Here is a 22,635-nt window from a genome sequence, read left to right on the forward strand (position 1 = left end):
ATCCTCTAAGCCATGATGCTTCACTTAGTACCTGGTAAGCACTTAACAAATACCATGATTATTATTATCATCATTCCTTCTGCCCTGAACCCAGAAATGTGGGTCCCTGCCTTTGCATGGTGGGATCTTCTGTACCAGGGATGGGACAGCAGGGCGGAAACGTTCCAATATGGTCCAGGGTGCGAGTTCAAGACTCAGGCTAGGGCCATCTGCTTCGTCTGAGCTCACTGGGGCTCGGCAGGCTGCGGGGAAGTGAGTTCGGCAAGGAGAGTAATCTTGCCCTCTCACTGCGTCAAATCTTTTGTGGGGTGGAGGGAGAGGAGGAAGGAACGTGATGTGTCTGGTGATGCCCCTGGCGACAGCGGCTCTGGAGAACTTCACGAGGAGGGGGCTCCATGCCAAACATTCTCACTAGGGCACAGATGCCCTCTCAATCTGCCTATCGTAGTATACTCACCCAAGTGCTCTGCACACAGTAAGCACTCAAAAAATACAATTGAATGAATGTAGTCACAGTCAGTCAATCAGACATTTTGAGCAGTTACTGTGTGCAGAGCACTTGGGAGAGTCTTGTCTTATGCTCTCGAGTCATTTCTGATCCATAGCGACTCCATGGACACATCTCCCCCAGAACGCCCCACCCCATCTTCAATTGTTCTGGTAGCCTATCTCTAGAATTTTCTTGGTAAAAACACAGAAGTGGTTTACCACCGCACAGTAGACTTCAGTCTCCGCCCTTGACTCTCTCCCATGCGGCTGCTGTCTGGCACAGGTGAGTTTTGACCTGTAGCAGATTGCTTTCCACTAGCTAGCCACTGCCCAAGCTAGGAAAGGAATGGGAAGGCCTCTGCTTGACTCTCTTCCCATAGCCTTGGCTGATAGAGTACTCTCCAGGTGTGATCCTGAGGTGGGGTGGCTTTGGGAGAGTGCCATATGACAGTAGAACAGACACATTCCCTGCCCACAATGAAATCTTTATATTGTATCTTTCCTTTTTTTTCCTTTTTTAAATGGCATTTGTTAAACACTATGTGCCAGGCACTGTACTAATCGCTGGGGTAGACACAAGCTAATCAGGTTGGACACAGTCCATGTCCCACACAGGTCTCAATCTACATCCCCATTCTACAGATGAGGGAACTGAGGTACAGAGAAGTGAAGTGACTTGGCCAAGGTCACCCAGCAGACAAGTGGCGGAATCAGGATTAGAACCTCCCTAACTCCCAGGCCTGTGCTCTATCCACTAGGCCACACTGCTTCCTCCTTGTTTTGTTGTCGAATGACACCCGAATACTTCTCCAGAATTAATACCCAGACACCACGCCGCTCAAAAAGATTCCCTAAGCCTGATTCAGACAGGTAAAAAGTTCAGCGCACGCATCAAAGTCTTGCCAGCATGAGGGATTCTCAGGGAGATTATTCCTTGGGGCTGTCGTGATTTCTGAATCTAGGTCAAGGTGAAGGTAAGCCTAGCCCAGGAGTCTTAAAGAGGCAGGCAAGGCCTTCCAGGCTGCAACGTGGTCTACTCTTGGTCAGTTTTTTGCCCATCAGCCTTTGTGGAAGACAGCCAGACCTCCGCCGCCCATGTTTTGGCTGGGTTACATTTAAACTGGGTCCTTAACGGCCTACTGCTTCCTGAGTGGGTGAACAGAGAGACCGTAATGAATTCTAGTTCAGCAAGGGGCTCACTCTTTTCGACTCTCAGGATAAAGCGCTCGGCTCCTGGAAACCTCGGACGTCCTGGGTTCCCGGCCCAAATCCCCTTCAGAAAGTCAGGCTATGTCGCCACGCCACAATCCGGGTCACCCGGTGGGCAACCTGGCAGTGAGACGTGCACACAACTGAGGTTTCCAGAGAAACCAGCCAAGAGGGGTGTTTTTCTTTTTGTGGGTTTCAGATAGCAGCCAGGACATTACGGTAATTACCCTCACCTCCCTCTCTCTCTGGGTGCCCAGGGCCTGCCTGGCCTTGTGTCGACAGGGAACACCGGAGAACTGCACCTTCTATATTGCTCTCTGAACGAGAACTCGATTCAGGACAGTGCTGCAACCTCAGCTCCGTTTAATAAGCCGGATGAAGTGGTGCGCTGTCTGGGAGTATGGAAGCAAAAAATGTTTGCTACTGTTGGCAGGTAATACCTAGCATACTATATTGCTCCAAAATCAAGCTGGGGGGAGGGGGTGGCAGTTGGGAGAGCCATTTTTAGCACCGATCAACAAAGGCTCATCTTAAACGAGAAATCTTAGGAATTACACTCCGGGTGCTTGATTCAGACAAAGCACCTGGCAGGCAACGCCACTTCACGCCTTCCTCATTCCTTTCTCCCTTCCTTGGGCCTCCCCACAAACAAGGGCTAGAAAAGGGTGCAGAGCCTCAGGCGGAAAGTCCAGAAGAATCAACTAATGGTATTTACTGAGCACTTATTACGTGCAGAACACTGCACTAAACACTTGGGAGAGTACAATACAAACTAATCCCAGCTCCCACTTGTCTGCTCTGTGACCCTGGGCAAGTCATTTCACTTCTCTGGGCCTCAGTTATCTCATCTGTAAAATCGGATTAAGACCATGAGCCCCAGGTGGGACAGGGACTGTGTCTCACCTGATTACTTTGTATCTATTCTAGCACTTAGAACAGTGTCTGGCACTTAGTAAGCGCTTAACAAATACCATTTAAAAAAACCCTGAAGATTCCTAGTATCAATTTTCATTCCAGCAGGGGACAGACACATCCTAAGGCTAATTCATTCCTGAAAAGAGTCTGTGCCTCACTCTCTTCTCTCGCCACTGACCCCTTGTTCGCATCCTGGTGAGAAGCAGCATGGTATAGCGCACGGAGCATAGGCCTGGGAACCAGAAGGTCATGGGTTCTAATCCCGGTTCCTCCACTTGTCTGTTGTGTGACCTTGGGCAAGTCACTTCTCTGGGCTTCAGTTACCTCGTCAGTGGAATGGGGATTAAGACTGTGAGCCCCATGTGGGACAAGGACTGGATCCAACCCGATTTGCTTGTATCCCCCCGCCCCCAGCACTTAGTACAGTGCCTGGCACACAGTTAGCGCTTAAGAAATACCATAATTATTATCATTACCCTCCCTCCCACTTTGTATCTGGCAGACTACCACTCTCCCCACCTTCAAAGCCCTGCTAAAACCACATCTCCTCCAGGAAGCCTCCTCTGATTCCCTTCATCTCCTTACCCTGTTTCTCCTCCCTCCTGAATCAACTGTCCTCTTGGGTCTGTCCCCCTAGGCACTTTAATACTGACCCAATGCCCACAGCACTTATGCACATATCCTTATACCCTACTGCTTCCCCTCCTTCTAATTGATTTATATGTCTGTCACCCCTACTAGATGGCTTATTGTATCTACCACCTTTGTTAATAACAATAATAATAACAATAATAATGATGACATTTATTAAGCACTTACTATGTGCAAAGCACTGTTCTAAGTGCTGGGGAGGTTACAAGGTGATCAGGTTGTCCCATGTGGGGCTCACAGTCTTAATTCCCATTTTAAAGATGAGGTAACTGAAGCACAGAGAAGTTAAGTGACTTGCTTAAGGTTGTCAGACCTTTTCAAGCTGAAGCATTTCAATGCCGGTGGACAAAATCTGCTAAGGAAATGCCCGAGTTCAGGGAGGGACAACTGCTGAATCGCTAGAACTCCAGTAGCTCACGGGGCTGAGGAGGGGAGGGATGGGGGAGCCGAGAGATGAGGGAGCATGGAGAAGTCAGGGGTGATTCCCGGGTGAGAGGCTGTAAAGTGCTTGTCAGGGAACGGGAAGTCCGAGGTTGTGGGTTCTAATCCCAGCCCCACCACTTGTCTGCCATGTGATCTTGGGCAACTCACTTCACTTCAATGTGCCTCAGTTCCCTCCTCTGTAAAATGGGGATGAAGACTGTGAGCCTCATGTGTCCAACCCGATCACCTGGTATCCACCCCAGTGCTTAGAACAGTGCTTGACACATAGTAAGCCCTTAACAAATACCATAACTATTAATGATTAACTCTGCCACACTGCACCCTCCAGCGCTCTGAACACTAAGCACTCAAAAAATACCGTCGATTGAGGAATTGATTAAGGGTAGAGACAGCATACCTTCTCCACTCCCTCCGCGCTCACGCCTCTTCCCCCGACCAGGTTTGTCGCTCTGATGTCACTCGTTGGTATCAAGCTGGCCAAAGAGGGCTTGGTTGCTAAATCAGCAGTTCTTCATGCCTGCAAAGGTTAAAATAACAGCTCGAAAGAAAAACAGCCATTCCCTACACTTTCTCCTCCCACTGAGCAAAAGGAAAAGTGGCAGGGTCCCGCTCTTCCACTGTCGGAATCTTAGGTGGGAAAAAATCATTTGCCAAACTGTAATAAGAGGTGGGGTTTTTTTTTGCATTTTGCTTTAAAGTCAAAGCTATCATTACGATTTCGGGTGCCGGTGTGAGATCAAATTGCAGATGCACCTTTTACATCTTCAAGGGTGCTGAAGAAAACGCAAATGTAGTCTTTGCCTGGGTCAGGCTAAAACGATACAGCCATAATTACACAACCGCACTTTGGGGGAAAAAACATTCATTAAGACAGCCGCTTGATTCTCCACCTTTTCGCTGAGTATCTGAAAACGGGAGCCCGAGTGCAAATATGGAAAAAGAAAACAACTTGGAAGATCCTGTGTTCATTTTGGTACAGATGGGCTCCTTGGTCCGCGGTGCTCAAAAGCCATTTCTCGTTAGGATCGGAACTCACCCCTTTTAAAAAACCAGATTTCAGAAGGCATCTTCAAATACAGCATTTCCAACCAGGGAGCCAACATGGGTGGTTAGAACACAGGCCTGGGAGTGAGAATAGCTTAGGTTCTAACTGCAGCTCCTACGGACCCTTGTCTTCTGTATGGCCTTGGGCAAGTCACTTAACATCTCTGTGCCTCAATGACCTCATTTGTAAAATGGGGATTAAGACCCTGAGCCCCATGTGAGACATGGACTGTGTCCAACCTGATTAGCTTATAACTACCCCAGTGCTTAGTACAGTGCCCCACACAGAATAAGCGCTTAGCAAACACCATAAAAGAAAGAACCAATGTCTTAATATCCAAGTGGTTACAGTAACCCTAAGCACAGACAAGTTTGTGCGTACACACACACACACACACACACACACACACACACACACTATTGTCAATGCCTCAAAGCTAGATTATATCAGACATTCTTCAGGAAGTGATAAGTTACAGAGGGAAAACAGTTACTCCGGTTCATTGGAAATATGCAGAAAAATAATCTATGGCTGATAATTTTTTTATTGAAAGAACTGAAAAGTTTACATTTAGGCCACACGGCCGTGGCCGGCTTCAGAGAAGCTGCTATGCTTTTAAAAAAAGAAAAAAAGTCACAGCTGGACAGGGAAAAAAGTCACAGCCATACCCGGGCCCCTTTTATGGTGGAAATCACCTGGGGGCTAACCAGTCACCTGATGAAAAAAATGATGGAGCAAAATCTCCGAGCCGATCCTGTTCGATGACTCTGCCAGAGTTCATTTAGCTTGGGGCACATACCAGATACTTGCAGTCTCTGATCCAGCCTCCGGAAACTGGTCAGCGGAGACAAACGGTCCAGTTCCGGACAATTTCGTTACTGCTCAGATGTATGGAATGCGTGCAAATGAGAACATAGTTGCCTCCTTCCAACCACTAAGGGCAGGGCTGAATTCTGGGCACGTGGAATCCTGCAAGTTGAAGAACGTTCGTTTCCCTCGAGAAGCAGCCAAATACTTCTCTATGGCAAGAAGAGTGGAATTTTAGAAGCACCTGTCCCAGGGCAAAACTGTGGGCCAAGAGACACCCCCCCCCCCCCCACCACCACAAAAGCCTCATCCCCAGAGGATGAGCCGGGATTGGGGGAGGGGGAATCCAGGATGGGAACCTGGGAATTCCCAAGCCCACGGGGCTGTGCACCCCTGAGCCATCCTCAAAGGAAGGGTCGGCCTTTGACAGCCCAGATGTGACTGCGTTGGCTGGTTTTAACAAGTTTGGCGCCACCATTAAAACTTCAGGAATTTCCTCTCCTTCCAAGTGGATGTTGATTCCTGACTTCTTAAAAGTGGCACAGACTTCGTCCAGCAGTTACCTAAGACTGGCCCCGGAGTGGGGAAGAGATGGGGGAGAGAAAGAGAGAGAGAAAAAGAGAGAGGGAAAATAGAGAAGGAGAAGGAGGGAAAATAGAGAAGGAGAGAAAAGAGATAAAGAGAAAGGGAGAGAGAAAGAGAAAGAGGAAGAGAGAGAGAAAAGGGAGAGAGAAAGAAAGGGAAAGAGAAAGAAAAAGAAAGGGAAAGGGAGAGAAAGAGATGAAAAGAGGGAAAGAGAAAAAGAGAAAGGGAAAGAGAAAGGGAGGGAGAAAGAGATAAAAAAGAGAAAAAGAGCTACAAAGAAGAGCTACAAAGAGAGAAAAAGAGAAAGGGAAAGATAGAGAGAATGAAAGAGAAAGGGAACAAGAGAGATAAAAAGAGAAATAGAAAGAGAGAGATGAAGAGAGAGAGAAACAGATAGAAAGGGAAAGAGAAAGATATAGAGAGAGAAAAAGGAGAGAAAGAGAAAGGTAAGAGAGAAAGATAAAAAGAGAAAGAGAAAGAGGAGAGAGAAATAAAGGGAGAGAGATAAAAACAGAAAGAGGCAGAGAACAGAGAGAGAAAAAGAGAGAGAGATAAAAAGAGAGCGAATGAGAAAGAGCATAAAGGGGTTCGGACTGGTAGATCCAAGTTTTTGTGTGTGTGCGTTTGTGTTTTTTCCAACAGAGCAGTCCTGAGGACCACCCTGGAAGGCAGGGGGTGTGGATGGAGAGGGGATCCCCCCCGCCTCCCCCTCAAGCCCCAGCCCCCTTGGTCTCTCTCCCCGCAGCCGGGCGCCCACCGCCCCCTGGCCCGGGCCCAGCCCCAGCCCCGCGCCCTAGACGAGGGACTCGCTGACCGTAACCGAGTCCGAGTCCTGGCTGTGCATGGAGCTCAGCCCAGTATCCGAGTCCTCATCCTCGCGGTCACCTTCCTTGGCCGGGGCCTGCTCCGAGGCCTGCTCTGACGCCTGCTCTGACGCCTGCTCCGACGCCTGTTGGGGCCAGGGCTCGGGTCCGGGCTCGTCTCCCGGGTCGAGGGCGTGGAGGGCGTCCATCAGGTCGCGCAGTTCCCGCTCCTTGGCGTCCCGGCGGCGTCGGCTGCTGTCCAGTTGGGCGCGCACGGCCTGTAGGTCGGTGTTGAGCCGCAGGCCGATGTAGAGGCTGGCGCTCAGCTGCGTCTGCAGCCGGTCCTGTTCCAGGAGCAGCTGGTCCTCGAAGGGGTCCCCGCCGGCCCGGACAGGGGCACCGGCCTCCCGACGCTGCATCCACCGCCGGTTGAGCTCGTCCTGGAGGTCGGCGGCGAGGCGCTCCAACAGCTCCTCCTGCTCGGCCCTCCGCTCCTGCAGCCTCTGCAGCTCGGCCGCCCCCGGGCCCTCGGCCCCGGGCTCTGCCTCCGCCTCGGCCTCGACGCCCGTACCGTCCAGGTAGGTGTCCTGCACGTAGTTGGCGCCGTGACGCCGCACGCGGTCCCGGTGGACGCGGGCCTCGTAGCGGTCGATGTCGCGGTCCAGCTCCCGCAGGCGCTGGACCTGTTGGCGGAGAGTGTGGTCCTGGGACAACACGAGGTGGACCAGGGTCTCCATGCGCTCGCCCGCCGCCCCCGAGGACGCCGCCGCCCCTGGCCCGCGGGCCGTCGAGCCGCCCGAGGAGGAGGACGACGACGAGGTGCAGGAGGACGAAGAGCAGGGAGACGGGGCTGGGGTGCGGTCCCCGTCCCGTCCCTGCCGTCGCCGTCGCCGGTTGATGCGGGCCAGCTTGCGGAAGGCCTTGCGCACCACTCTGCGCTGCCGCTCCTGGCTCAGGGCCAGGCCGGGCCGGGGAGCCGGGGCCGCCGGGGTCCCCGGGGGTCCCGGTCCGTCCTTGCTGGGCACCACCTTGGCCTGGGCGCTGCGCGGGCCGGCGTGTGGGAGGGAGGCGTCGCTTCGCACAAGGACGAAGCGCACGTTCCCGCGCTCATCGCCCCACGCAGCCCACAGGCGCAGCAGCCGTGTCGGGCCCGGCAGGATGCGCTCAAAGCCCCGCCACTTCTCCACGATGCAGTAGCTGTTTGGGGGTCCCCCCAGCAGCCCCCCTCCCGCCTTCCTTGCTCCGGAGGCCCCGCCGTCCTCCAGCAGCGCCCGGACCACGTCCGAGCAGGTGGTCCGCCGGGACAGGCCGGAGATGAGCTTCTCCTCCTGGCAGATCCACACTGAGATGCGCCTCGAGTCCGGCTCCATGCCTTCTGAGCCCCCCGAGCCCTGGCCCTCCGGAGGGGCAGAGGGCACCGCGGGGGCCGCCGTCCCCCCAGGGCGCAGGGCCCACCCTGGACCGGAGGCCCGGAGGGAGGGCCGGATGGAGGCCAGGAGAGGAGTCCGACGTGGCCCCAAGGGAGATCCGGAGGGAGGCCCGGAGGTCAGGAGAGAAGTCTGCAGTTGCTTGGATTGAGGCCCAGAGAGAAGTCCGGAGTGGCCTGGAGGTCAGGAGAGGAGTACGGAGTGGAGACCCGAAGGATGGCCCAGAGGCCAGGAAAGAAGTCCAGAGGGAGGCGTGGAGGTCAGGAGAGAAGTCTGGAGGGAAACACCGAGGGAGGTCCGGAGGGAGAACTGGAGTTCAGGAGAGAAGTCCGCAGTGGCTCCAAGGGAGGCCTGGAGGGAGAACTGGAGTTCAGGAGGGAAGTCCGCAGTGGCCCTGAGGGAGGCCTGGAGGCCAGGAGGGAAGTCCACAGTGGTCCCGAGGGAGGCCTGGAGTTCAGGTGAGAAGTCCGCAGTGGTCCCGACGGAGATCTGGAGGGAGGCGTGGAGGTCTGGAGAGAAGTCTGGAGTAGACCCGAGGGAGATCTGGAGGATGGCCTGGAGGCCCGGAAAGAAGTCCGGAGGGAGGCCTGGAGGCCAGGGGAGAAGTCCGGAGTGGCCCCGAGGTTGGTCCGAAGGGAGGCCAGGAGGCCCGGAGGCCAGGAGAGAAGTCCAGTGCTCTGCACACAGTAAGTGCTCAATAAATACGACTGACTGAATGAATGAAGTCCGGAGTGGCCCGGAGAGAAGTCCGGAGGGAGGCCCCGAGGTCAGGAGAGAAGTCCGCAGGATGGCCCGAAGGTCCGGAAAGAAGACCAGAGGGAGGTCTGGAGGTCAGGAGAGAAGCCCCGAGGGAGGTCCGGAGGGAGGATTGGAGCTCAGGAGAGAAGTCCGCAGTGGCCCCGAGGGCGATCCGGAGGATGGCCTGGAGGCCCGGTAAGAAGTCCAGGGGGAGGCCTGGAGAAAAATCCGGAGTCAGGCCAGGAGACAAGTCCGGAGTGGCCCCGAGGTTGGTCCGGAGGTCAGGAGGGAAGTCCGGAGGGGCTCGGAGGGAGGCCCCGAGGTTGATCCGGGGGGAGGCCCGCCCAGAGGCAGTCCTGGAGGGAGTCCTGGAGGAGGTCCGGAGGAGTCCCTCTCCTCCTAGGCGCTCAAGAACTGGCGCACAAACGTCAGCCCAAGCTCCCGAGGTCTGGGGCTGGCCCGGCTGGCCTTGGGTGGCCTCAAGGAAGAGAAGGCCCGGCTTGCTGCGGGTCCGGTTCGGTTCGGTTCTCCTGGATCTGGGTGCAGGAGGGCCGAGCTGGGCTACGGGCCAGGGCAGGAGCTGCTGTGGCCCGCGCTTCCCCAGCCCGCCGGGTTTTGCTCCTCCTCGCCCGGCTCCTCCCCTCCTCCCCTCCTCCCCCTTCCCTCCTCCTCCTGCTCTGCCTACTTTCCTCCCGGGATGGTGGACACGCTCCTGGCCGGCCCCCCGCTCCGCCCAGGACCCTCCCTGAGCCACAGGGAGGCCCGAAGGAGGGAAAGAGAAGGGGCGGAGGGAGGGGAGACAATAATAATAATAATAATAATGGCATTTATTAAGCGCTTACTATGTGCAAAGCACCGTTCTAAGCGCTGGGGAGGTTACAAGGTGATCAGGTTGTCCCACGGGGGGCTCACAGTCTTAATTCCCATTTTCCAGATAATAATAATAATAATAATAATGATGGCATTTGTTAAGCGCTTACTATGTGCAGAGCACTGTTCTAAGCGCCGGGGGGGATACAAGTTGATCAAGTTGTCCCACGTGGGGCTCACAGTCTTAATCCCCGTTTTACAGATGAGGTCACTGAGGCTCAGAGAAGTTAAGTGACTTGCCCAAGGTCACACAGCAGACATGTGGCAGAGTCGGGATTCGAACCCATGACCTCTGACTCCAAAGCCCAGGCTCTTTCCACTGAGCCACGCTGCTTCTCAGATCAGAAGCCCACTGTTGGGTAGGGACCGTCTCTATGTGTTGCCAGTTTGTACTTCCCAAGCGCTTAGTACAGTGCTCTGCACATAGTAAGCGCTCAATAAATACGATTGATGATGATGAGGGAACTGAGGTCCAGAGAAGTGAAGTGACTGGCCCAAAGTCACACAGCTGACAAGTGGTGCCCTGGGGGGTCTCTGGGGAGCCAGGACCCCTCCCCTCAGGCTCTGGGATCCGAGTCTCCCAGCACTGTGGACAGAATAATAATAATAAAAATAATAATGATGGCATTTGTTAAGTGCTTACTATGTGCAAAGCACTGGTCTAAGCGCTGGGGAGGTTACAATGTGATCAGGTTGTCCCACGGGGGCTCACAGTCTTAATCCCCATTTTACAGATGAGGGAACTGAGGCCCAGAGAAGTGAAGTGACTTGCCCAAAGTCACACAGCTGAAAAGTGGTGCCCTGGGGATCTCTGGGGAGCCAGGACCCCTCCTCCCAGGCTCTGGGATCTGAGTCTCCCAGCACCGTGGACAGGACAATAATAATAATGATGATGATGATGATGGTATTTGTTAAGCGCTTACTATGTGCAAAGCACTGTTCTAAGCGCTGGGGAGGTTACAAGGTAATCAGGTTGTCCCACGGGGGGCTCACAGTTTTAATCCCCATTTTACAGATGAGGGAACTGAGGCCCAGAGAAGTGAAGTGACTTGCCCTAAGTCACACAGCTGACAGTTGGAGGAGCCGGGATTTGAACTCATGACCTCTGACTCCAAAACCCGGGCTCTTTCTACTGAGCCACGCTGCTTCTCAAGAGACACGAGACAGGAGACACGGGGAACAGGCTCTAGCCACTAGGCCACCCTCAGTGCAGGGTGGAGCCTCGGGGAGTTCCCCACGCCTGAAGTGTTAGTCATTCCTCGGAATGAGCGGAACAACCCCCTTTGCAGATGCGAACACTGAGGCAGAGGGCAGTGGAGAGGAGCAGGCCTCCCGCCCTGCGAAATATGAGTTTCCCCGTTCCTCTCACCGTCCGCGGCCAGAGTGGAACACCCGAACGAGGAGTTGCTCCTCGAATTCACGTCCTAATTGCCGAGGGCCGTGCACACCTGGGCAGCTGGTTCTGAAGGCCATGAATCAGCTCCTGCCCAGACCCGACCAGGAGGTGCCGTGTGGCCTAATGGCTAGAGCGCGGGCCTGGAAAGTCAGAAGGTCACGGGTTCTAATCCCAGCTCCGCCACTTGTCTGCTGCTGGGCGACCTTGGGCAAGTCACTTTGCTGGGCCTCAGTGACCTCATCTGGAAAATGGGATTGAGAATGTGAGCCCCACGTGGGACAGGGACTGTGTCTAACCCGATTTGCTTGTATCTACCCCAGCCCTTAGTTCAGTGGCTGGCACATAGTAAGCGCTTAACAAATCCAGAGCTTAGGACAGTGCTTTGCACATAGTAGGTGCTTAATAAATGCCATTATAAAAAAATCCCCCTATTATTATTATAATTATTAGGGGCTGCCCAGCAGGGAGTCCTCCAGGTACAGCAAACCCACTCAGGGGACCCCATTTTACAGGGAGATAGTGTGATGATGATGATGGTATATGTTAAGGGTTTGCTTTGCATCACCCACTGTTCTAAACTCTGGGGTAGAGGTTGGTTATAGTCCTTCTTCCCCACGGGGCTCACAGTCTTAATCCCCATTTTCCAGATGAGGTCACTGAGGCCCACAGAAGTGAAGTGACTGGCCCAAGGTCACACAGCAGGCAAGGGGCAGATTTGGGATTAGAACCCAGGACCACCGACTCCTAGGCCCTTGCTCTTTCCATTAGGCCACACTGTTTATCTCTGCCCTTCCTCCAGCTCTAATTGGGTTTAGCACCGAGGTCTGTCTCTCCCTCTAGACTGTAAACTCATTGCGAGCAGGGAATAGTATTACTAGGTTACAAGGGAGAAGCAGCACAGCACCTATATATATGTGTATATGTTTGTACATATTTATTACTCTATGTATTTATTTTACCTGTACATATCTATTCTATTTATTTTATTTTGTTAGTATGTTTGGTTTTGTTCTCTGTCTCCCCCTTTTAGACTGTGAGCCCACTGTTGGGTAGGGACTGTCTCTATATGTTGCCAACTTGTACTTCCCAAGCGCTTAGTACAGTGCTGTGCACACAGTAAGCGCTCAATAAATACAATTGATTGAAAGAGTACAGCCCTGGGAGTCTAATCCCAGCTCTGCCAATTGTCAGCTGCGTGACCTTGGGCAAGTCACTCAACATCCTTGGGCCTCAGTTCCCTTATCTGTAAAATGGAGATTTAGACTGTGAGCCCCAGGTGTGACATGGACTGCGTCCAACTTGTTCATCTCGTATCTACCTCAGCACTTAGTACAGTGTCTGACACATAGTAAGTGCTTCACAAATACCATCTAAAAAGAATAGGGGAGCGGGGGGTGCCCTACAGTGTTTCACGGTGAGAATCTGAGAGAGCAATGTCACACACTCAATGTATCCCAAAAGACACTTCCCAAGGTATTTAATAATGATGGCATTTGTTAAGTGCTTACTATGTGCCAGACACTGTTCGCATGCTTATTCTTGGTCCTGATAAAGTGCCAGCCAGAGGAGAGAACCAAAAACAGCGGGATTGAATTTTAATGGTCAGTGACATCATCACTGGAGGCCGTATCAATAGGGTGTTTTGTTGGACTTATTTTCATGTATCCGTTGAGTAAATTAATGAAAGACGATACTATTAATGACTATGTGAATGAGGCACTTTCTCCGTTACCACAGTAGAAACCATTTTCCAGCTTTTTCAAAACAGAGCAGCAGTCACCCCAAGTTTGGCCTTTCTTTGTCAGTCTATACAAATGATTTCTCTCTCCCGGGCAGCTAGACCAAATCATCTTCTGTTAGCTGTTCTCTAGCTGAGATACAGTATGCGGCCTAGACTTGTATCACTGCAATTGTATGCAAGCAGAATGCTGCTCTTCTTTTTTCAGTTGAGTAGGTTGAGTCCTGAGAAATGTGAAGGTGAGTTTATTTTTCTAAGGCCACATCAGCAGGATTCGAGTCCGGTTCTTTGTCTCTTTTCCTGGCCAGTGTGTAATAATAATAATAATAATGGTATTTGTTAAGTGCTTACTATGTGCCAGGCACTGAACTAAGTGCTATGGTAGATACAAACGAATCGGGTTGGACACAGTCTCTGTCTCACGTAGGGTTCACAGTCTCAATCCCCATTTTACAGGTAACTGAGGCCCAGAGAAGTGAAGTGACTTACCCAAGGTCACACAGCAGACAAGTGGTGGAGCTGGGATTAGAATCTAAGACCTTCTGACTTTCAAGCCCATGCTTTATCCACTAAACCTAGTTGGGTACGGACTGTCTCTATTTGTTGCCATATTGTACTTTCCAAGTGCTTAGTACAGTGCTCTGCACACAGTGCTCAATAAATACGATTTATTTATAAATAAATAAATGTATTTATTTATAGATATAGATTTATATAAATAAATATAAATATAAATACGATTGAATGAATGAATAAACCATGTCTTACACATGCACACACACACATAGACACACAGCACAACTTGATTTTTGAGGGGAATAAAGAAATGCTACATTTCAAGATAGGGTGGGAGTTGGCACTTAAGATCATTATCGGCAGGGAAAGTGCCTGCTAATTCAGCTGTATTGTCCTCTCCCAAGCACTTAGTACAGTGCTCTGCATGCAGTAAGCACTCAATAAAGATGACTGAATGATTGAATGAATGAATCAATGAGTGAATGAATGAATGAGTGGTACTACGATAGCACACGGGCCTGGGATTCAGAAGGATCTGGGTTCTAATCCCTGCTCCGCCACTTGTCAGCTGGGTGATCTGGGGCAAATCATTTCACTTCTCCAGGCCTCAGTCACCTCATCTGTATAAAATGGGGATTAAGAGTGTGAGCCCCATGTGAAATAGGGACTGTGTTTAACTTGATTAACTTGTATCTACCCCAGCACTTAGAACAGTGCTTGGCACATAGTAAGCACGTAACAAATACCAATATTATCATTACTGTTATTATTATTAACTGCAACACTCTTTATAAATACATGTCAGGAAAACTTGGCAGGACAACTTCTCTGAACAATTCTTCTCATCTAGACTGTGACCTTTTTGTAGGCAGGGAACATGTATGCCAGCTCTGTTGTATTTGTGTTCTCCCAAGTGTTTTGGCACATGGCAAGTGCTCAGTAAATAGTATTCATTGAGATTTAGGCTGTCCTTGCTTGCTGTAAAAAAAGGTTTTTATTTTATTTTAATGGTGTTTATTAAGCGCTTACTATGTGCTAGGCACTGTACTAGGTGTCGGGGCAGATACAAGCTAATCAGGTTGAACACCGCCCATGTCCCCTGTGGGACTCACAGCTTTAATTTCCATTTTACAGATGAGGTAACAGGCCCACAGAAGTGACGTGATTTGCCCAAGGTCACACAATAGACAAGTGATGGAGTCAGTTCCTTCTGACTTTCATATTTATTGAGCGCTTACTGTGTGCAGAGCTCTGTACTAAGCATTTGGGAGAGTACAATACAACAATAAACAGACACATTCTCTGCCCACAATGAGCTCACAGGCTAGAGGGGATTGAGTACTGTGTTGGGGATATTTCCTTAAGGTGTCCACAACAGTTAATCCTGTCATTGCTAAGCGCTGAAGAAGAACTAACCTATTACATTTTACTGCTGCAATGTTCCTGCTGTTCAACTCTTAGAGTGTTGTTTTTCAGAAGTGATTGTTCAGGAATTGCTGTTCCGGTGACTCTGAGAAGCAGCATGGCCTAGTGGACTGAGCAGAAGTCTGGGAACCAGAAGGTCATGGGTTCTAATCCTGTCTCCAACACTTGTCTTCTGTGTGACCTTGGGCAGGTTACTTCACTTCTCTGGACCTCCGTTCCCTCCTCTATAAAATGGGGATTAAGACTATCAGATTAAGACTGAGACTAAGACTACAGACCGAGCCCCTTCCTTCCTCTCCCCCTCATCCCCCTCTCCATCCCCCCATCTTACCTCCTTCCCTTCCCCACAGCACCTGTATATATGTATATATGTTTGTACATATTTATTACTCTATTTATTTATTTATTTTACTTGTACATATCTATTCTATTAATTTTATTTTGTTAGTATGTTTGGTTTTGTTCTCTGTCTCCCCCTTTTAGACTGTGAGCCCACTGTTGGGTAGGGACTGTCTCTATATGTTGCCAACTTGTACTTCCCAAGCGCTTAGTACAGTGCTCTGCACACAATAAGCACTCAATAAATACGATTGATGATGATGATGACTATGAGCACCGTATGGGACAGGAACCGTGTCCAACCTGATTATCTTGTACCTACCCCAGAGCTTAGAACAGTCCCTGGCACATAGTAAGTGCTTAACGGATATCATAATTATCATTATTATAGGGCTCTCTAGGTTAAGAGCACTTGGATGTGTAAAGCGTAAACACAATAGACATCTATTGACCATTGTTTCCGCTGCAGGTGCCTATAGCTGTAAATCTCCCCAACCCGGTTCCCTCTGTTCCCTCCTGCAACCCCGGAGCAAATAAATATCTCCGTAATTCCGACGTGTCTACTTCTGTTATTTGTACTCTTCCACTTATTCCCTCTGGAATTTGAATTTTTGGCTAATGCTCCCAGAGGTGTGCCCGTAATCTCCCATTTAATTGTAAGCTTCTGGATTTGTGGGACTTGTTATCCTACAACGTGTGTGGTAAGCAGTTAACATAAACAGGCAGTGATAATAATGAGAATAACAAAAATAATCACAGGATTTGTTAAGCGCTTACTATGTGCCAAGCCTGGGGGAGACCAGACACTGTCCCTTTCAGAGACCAAGGGAGAAGGAAAATGGGGATCCGATCTCCCTCTTGAATCTGGGGAAACTGAGGCACAGAGCAGTTGAACGAGTTACCCACAGTCACACAGCGAGGATTAAAGCCCAGGTCTCCTAATAATAATAATTGTGGTATTTGTTTAGTGCTTACTACGTGCCACGCACTGTACTAAGTGCTGTGATGGATACAAGCAAATGGCATTGGACGCAGTCCCTGTCCGACGTGGGGCTCACAGTCTTAATCCCCATTTTCAGATGAGGTAACTGAGGCTTAGGGAAGTGAAGTAATTTCCCCAAGGTCACACAGTAGACAAGTGGTGAACTCTGGATTAGAACTCAGGTCCTTCAGACTCTCAGGCCTGTGCTCTATCCACTAGGCCATGCTGCTTCTTCTGTGCTCTCTGATCTGGGTTATGCTGTTCAGTGATATTTATTGAGCGCTTAATTGTATCCAGAGCACTCTCCTAAGCGCTTGGGAGAGTACACTACAACAGAATTAGTAGACATGTTCCTGCTGATGATGATAAAGCCCTGCCAGATTTGCAGACAAACAATAACAAGAGCCAGGCCTAAAAGCTGGAGGGACATTTTGGATAAATGTAGGCATGCATCATCTCCAAGGAAAGGCTGTGAAAGACACAAAAAATTCTTGTCCATCATGAAGAATTGATCTATTCGAAGACATTGCAAATCCTTAAATATTTCACACGTCCCTCTTTACTTTCTCCGTCATGCGTCCACATGTCCCATTTTCTCAGGGGTGAGAGCAGGAGGGTGCTACTATCATTACTACTAATAATACAAATGCTACTACTACTAATAATAATGATGTGTGGTACTTGTCAAGCACTTACTCTGGGCCAAGCACAGTGCTAAGAGCTGGGGTAGATGCAGTATAACCAGAGCAGACACGGTGTCATGAAAGAAGCAGAGTGGCCTTGGAGAAAGAGAACAGGGTCAGGAGTCAGAAGTCCTGGGTTCTAATCCCAGTTCCGCAACTTCCGTTCGTTCATTCATTCATTAATTCAACTGTATTTATTGAGCGCTGACTGTGTGCAAAGCACTGTACTGCGTGCTTGGGACAGTACAATATGCCTGCCTTGTCACTTAATTTTGCTGGTCCTCAGTTTCCTCAGCATTAAATTGGGGATTCGATGCCCGTGTCCCCCCGCCCCCACTCTTAGACAGTGAGCCCCACGTGGGATGGAGGCTAAAGTGTCCAACCTGATTATCTTGAACCTGCCCCAGCTCTTAATACAGTGTTTGGCCCATAGTGAGCACTTAGCAAATCCCACTATTATTATTAAGGATACCACCAGCACTGAATAATAAATAGACAACAACAGTGCACATCTGAAGATGGCAAGTAGTATTTATCATTACCATCAGGATAAATTATTCTGCCATCATCCAAAACACAGAAATCATTCCTTGCATTTGAACCTACATTGAGAAATCCACACACTTTGCTCCTCTGGGGTTAAGCTTCTCATTGTGCCTCCACCTCGCCTGTCTTGCCACGGACCCCTAGCTCACGTCCTGCCTCTGGCCTGGAACACTTTCCCTCCTCAAATCCGACAGGCAATTACTCTCCCCCCACTTCATATCCTTATTGAAGTCACATCTCCTCCAAAAGGCCTTCCCAGACTAAGCTTCTCCTTTCCCCATCTCCCATTCCCTTTGATGTCGCCCTGAATTGCTCCCTTTGCTCTTCCCCCTACCCAGCCCCACAGCACTTATGTCCATATCTGTAATTTTATTTATTTGTATTCATGTCTGTCTCCCGGCCTTTACACTGTAAACTCACTGTGGGCAGGGAATAACACCATTTAGTTATATTGTACCTTCCCAAGCACTTAGTACAGTGCTCTGCACATAGAAAGTGCTAAATAAGATTGAATGAATAACTGAAATGCAGTGTGACCTAGTAATCAGAAAGACCTGGGTTCTAATCCTGACTCTGCTACTTGTCTGCTGTATGACATTGACAAGTCACTTCACTTCTCTGTATCTCAATTCCCTTATCTGTAAAATGGGGATTAAGACTGTGAGCCCCATGTGGGACATGGACTGTGTCCAATCTGATTATTTTGTATCTACCCCAGTGCTAAGTACAGTGCCCAGCATACAGTAAGCATTTAAGACTGAACTCCTTGTCTTCCCTCCCAAACACTGTCTTCTCCCTGACTTTCCCATCTCTGTTGACGGCACTACCATCCTTCCCGTCTCACGAGCCCGCAACCTTGGTGTCATCCTCGACTCCGCTCTCTCATTCACCCCTCACATCCAAGCTGTCACCAAAACCTGCCAGTCTCAGCTCCGCAACATTGCCAAGATCCGCCCTTTCCTCTCCATCCAAACCGCTACCCTGCTCGTTCAAGCTCTCATCCTATCCCGTCTGGACTACTGTATCAGCCTTCTCTCTGCTCTCCCATCCTCTTGTCTCTCCCCACTTCAATCCATACTTCATGCTGCTGCCCGGATTGTCTTTGTCCAGAAATGCTCTGGGCATGTTACTCCCCTCCTCAAAAATCTCCAATGGCTACCAATCAATCTGTGCATCAGGCAGAAACTCCTCACCCTGGGCTTCAAGGCTGTCCATCACCTCGCCCCCTCCTACCTCACCTCCCTTCTCTCCTTCTACAGCCCACTCCACACCCTCTGCTCCTCTGCTGCTAATCTCCTCACCGTACCTCATTCTCGCCTGTCCCGCCATCGACCCCTGGCCCACGTCATCCCCCTGGAATGCCCTCCCTCTGCCCATCCGCCAAGTTAGCTCTCTTCCTTCCTTCAAGGCCCTACTGAGAGCTCACCTCCTCCAGGAGGCCTTCCCAGACTGATCCCCTTCCTTCCTCTCCCCCTCGTCCCCCTCTCCATCACCCCCATCTTACCTCCTTCCCTTCCCCACAGCACCTGTATATATGTATATATGTTTGTACGTATTTATTACTCTATTTATTTATTTATTTTACTTGTACATATCTATTCTATTTATTTTATTTTGTTAGTATGTTTGGTTTTATTCTCTGTCTCCCCCTTCTAGACTGTGAGCCCACTGTTGGGTAGGGACTGTCTCTATATGTTACCAACTTGTATTTCCCAAGTGCCTAGTACAGTGCTCTGCACACAGTAAGCGCTCAATAAATATGATTGATTGATTGATTAATAAATACCATTTAAAAAAAAAGAAAGCAGTGACTAAGGAAAATGTTGTTTGTTTCTGTATTATCTCTAGATAATACACATCTCACATAAACACATCTAAACATATACACATATTGCACATAAAATAGAGTAGATAGCTCAGCCTGTTATACCAGAACACCAAAGGTCGCTTGGTGCAATAAGAATAATTGTGGTATTTGTCAAGTGCTTACTATGTGCCAGGCACTGTAATAATAATAATGATGGCATTTATTAAGCACCTACTATGTGCAAAGCACTGTTCTAAGCACTGGGGAGGTTACAGTGTGATCAGGTTGTCCCATGTGAGCTCACGGTACTAAGTACTGGGGTGGATATAAGCAAATTGAGTTGATCACAGTGCCTGTCCCACATGGGGCTCACAGTCTCAATCCCATTTTTACAGATGTGGTATCTGAGGCCCATAGAAGTGAAGTGATTTACCCAAGGCCACATAACAGACAAGTAGTGAAGGTAGGATTAGAACCCATGACCTTCTGATTCCCAGGCCCAAGCCCTATTCAGTACTCTATGCTGCCTTCTCTCAGCTTCCTGAGATGCAGGGAACTTGGCCATTGTTTGGCATCAATAGTTCTTCTGCGATGGATCCCACCTCTCCTCAAGGAACCTTTTCCCGATTCATCTCTATCTCCCCTGCTTAAATCCTTCTCACCTGACTGCCCCCTCAGCACTTCTGCACCACCCATGCACTTAAAGTACTCTACAACATGCCTTAGAAATTTGGAACATATTTCACTAAAGCTATTAATTAAGCACGAGCTCACTGAATGATTGATTGATTCTGCATCCATTCCGGGCTCTGTAGTTGAAGTAGGACGGAGCCAACTTGGAAAACGTTCAAAGAACCGCAAAGAAAACATCAGTCAACAGCATTTGCTGAGTGCCAAATGTGCTCAGGAATTTCTTCTAGGTGCAATTGAAAAGAAATATTTATGCTTGCGCACACACACACACACTCTCACAAACACAAAGAGAGAAATAGTTGTCTTTCATGTTTGAATATGAGGCTACCGGTAATGTGACTTAGCGTGCAGGTATGTGAAAGGGCTGGCAGTATTAGTAGCTGTGTGCAGAGCACTGTACCAAGCACTGGGAAAGATTACCCAAGTCAGAATTAGGCAACGGTCCCTAGCCTCCCAAGGGGCTCACAATGATTGAATCATCATCATCAATCGTATTTATTGAGCGCTTACTATGTGCAGAGCACTGTACTAAGCGCTTGGGAAGTACAAATTAATGAATGAATGGTTTAGGTAGAGCACGGGCCTGGGAGAAGTACCTGGGTTCTTATATCAGCTCCACCACTTGCGTGCTGGATGACCTTGGGCAAGTCATTGACTTCTCAGTGCATCAGTGACCTCATCTGTAAAATGGGAATTGAAACTGTGCGCTCCACGTGGGACAGGGACTGTGGCCCACTTGATTATCCTGTATCTGCCCCCGCGCTTAGAACAGTACTTGACCCATAGTAAGCACTTAAATACCATCATTATTATATTATTCCCTCCCTCCCTGGCAGAGGAAAGTGTAAAACGCCCCAAACCCTTCTCCATCCCTGTGACCCAACCCAAGCTCTAGTCCCCAGGGAAAAGCCAGGAGCGTGTCTCAGATTGTTTTGTTCAACCCTGGTGATGATATAATTATAACTTCGGGTGACTCAGGATTTAGAGACTCCATCTATACTCTGGCCCGCCCATTTCCCACCTGGGATGTGTTTAAAGGTTCAAGTTATTGTAGTGCCTGTGCAAGAGATGAATGGTCCAACTTTGTTTCAAGACGCTTTCTTGCTCTGACAAAGCAAATGAAGTCGGTTTCACCGTGTCAACTTTTATGGCTGGAGAAAGTTTATGGATCTTTCCCTTTTATAACCCAGGCTCCATCTGCAGGTTAAGACGTTAGGGGCCCTTTCATCCCTGGATCTCAAAGAAGTTGACAAAAATGATTTCACTCTTAATCACCAAAGGCCATCTGTGAGCTTTGAAGAGTAACAACTGGAGACTAGGGGGGAAAGTGAAGTCCAAGAGAAAGACAAGAGGAGAGAAAGGGACCCAGGAAGTCTGTCTCCCAGCCCAGTTCCTTAGCTTCTGGCCAGTTCAAACCAGTTCCGTCACAGTTAATGCCTATCTCCAAATGGGAGTTGTTTAGTTTGTTTGGCCCAGTTCATTCCATCGTATTATTTAGTACTCACTGTATGCAGAGCACTGTACTAAGCGCTTGGGGGAGTACAATACAACAATAAACAGATACATTCCCTGCCCATAACAAGCTCACAGTCTAGGGCCTAGAAATCTCAGTGATTTCATGAAATGGCCCATTCCTGAATTGAGACAGCCCACCAAACTTGTGTTTGGATAAGAAAAGCACTTCAATAGCTCAGGCTTTTATAGTCCTTTGCTCTGCACCACAGACATTTTAAAAGGCTTTTTTTTTTACCTTGTCTTTTATCTCCCTTCTTGGCTTCATTCATCTTCTTCCCTCTCCCTCCTCCAGGACCTAAGCTCCACCCTTCCACCGTGGGCCCTCTCTCACTCTGAGCCTCTAAACAAACAGGCAGTTCCCATTTAGAGATGAAGAAATGTGGGATGGAGGTTCAGAGTCGGGGGAGAGGGTGGGGGGCTGGGGAAACCCCAGGACTTTGGCCTGGCCTTGTCCAGAGGCAGGAGATGGTCAAGTTGATCTCTGGGGGCCTTTTTCTTTCTTTGTATGCTGAAAAGACACCTGACCAGGTGATTTAGGATCATGATAGAGCCTACTGTATTGCTCCCGGCTAAAGACAACCGTAGCTGATCACCAAAATTTGATACTTTGAAGCAACATGGCCTAGTGGATAGACCATGGGACTGGGAGTCCGAAGGACCCGAGTCCTAATTCCAGCTCTGCCACTTGTCTGTTGGGTGACCTTGGGCAAATCACTTAACTTTTCTGGGCCTCAGTTACCTCATCTGTAGGACTGTGAGCTCCATGTCGGGCAGGGACTATGTCCCACCTTTGGCAGGCTGGGGGCCCCAAGGGGAACCAATGGAAAAAGCTGGCCATTCATTCATTCATTCAATCGTATTTATTGAGCGCTTACTGTGTGCCGAGCACTGTACTAAGTGCTTGGGAAGTACAAGTTGGCAACATATAGAGACGGTCCCTACCCAACAGTGGGCTCACAGTCTAGAAGGGGGAGACAGACAACAAAATAAAACATATTAACAAAATAAAATA

At 49.6% G+C, this 22,635-nt stretch overlaps 1 protein-coding gene across 1 annotated transcript; it reads right to left on the bottom strand.

The window, feature by feature from the left end:
* Window positions 1-6,914: 6,914 nt before the first annotated feature.
* On the bottom strand, window positions 6,915-8,323 carry RASSF10 (Ras association domain family member 10). The gene has a single exon (XM_038764787.1). It carries the CDS (start codon window positions 8,316-8,318, stop codon window positions 6,939-6,941), a length of 1,380 nt encoding a protein of 459 aa, XP_038620715.1. The 5' UTR covers window positions 8,319-8,323; the 3' UTR covers window positions 6,915-6,938.
* Between the last annotated feature and the right edge of the window lie 14,312 nt (window positions 8,324-22,635).

This window comes from Tachyglossus aculeatus, chromosome 22, assembly GCF_015852505.1.
Source record: "Tachyglossus aculeatus isolate mTacAcu1 chromosome 22, mTacAcu1.pri, whole genome shotgun sequence".
Lineage (NCBI taxonomy): Eukaryota > Metazoa > Chordata > Mammalia > Monotremata > Tachyglossidae > Tachyglossus > Tachyglossus aculeatus.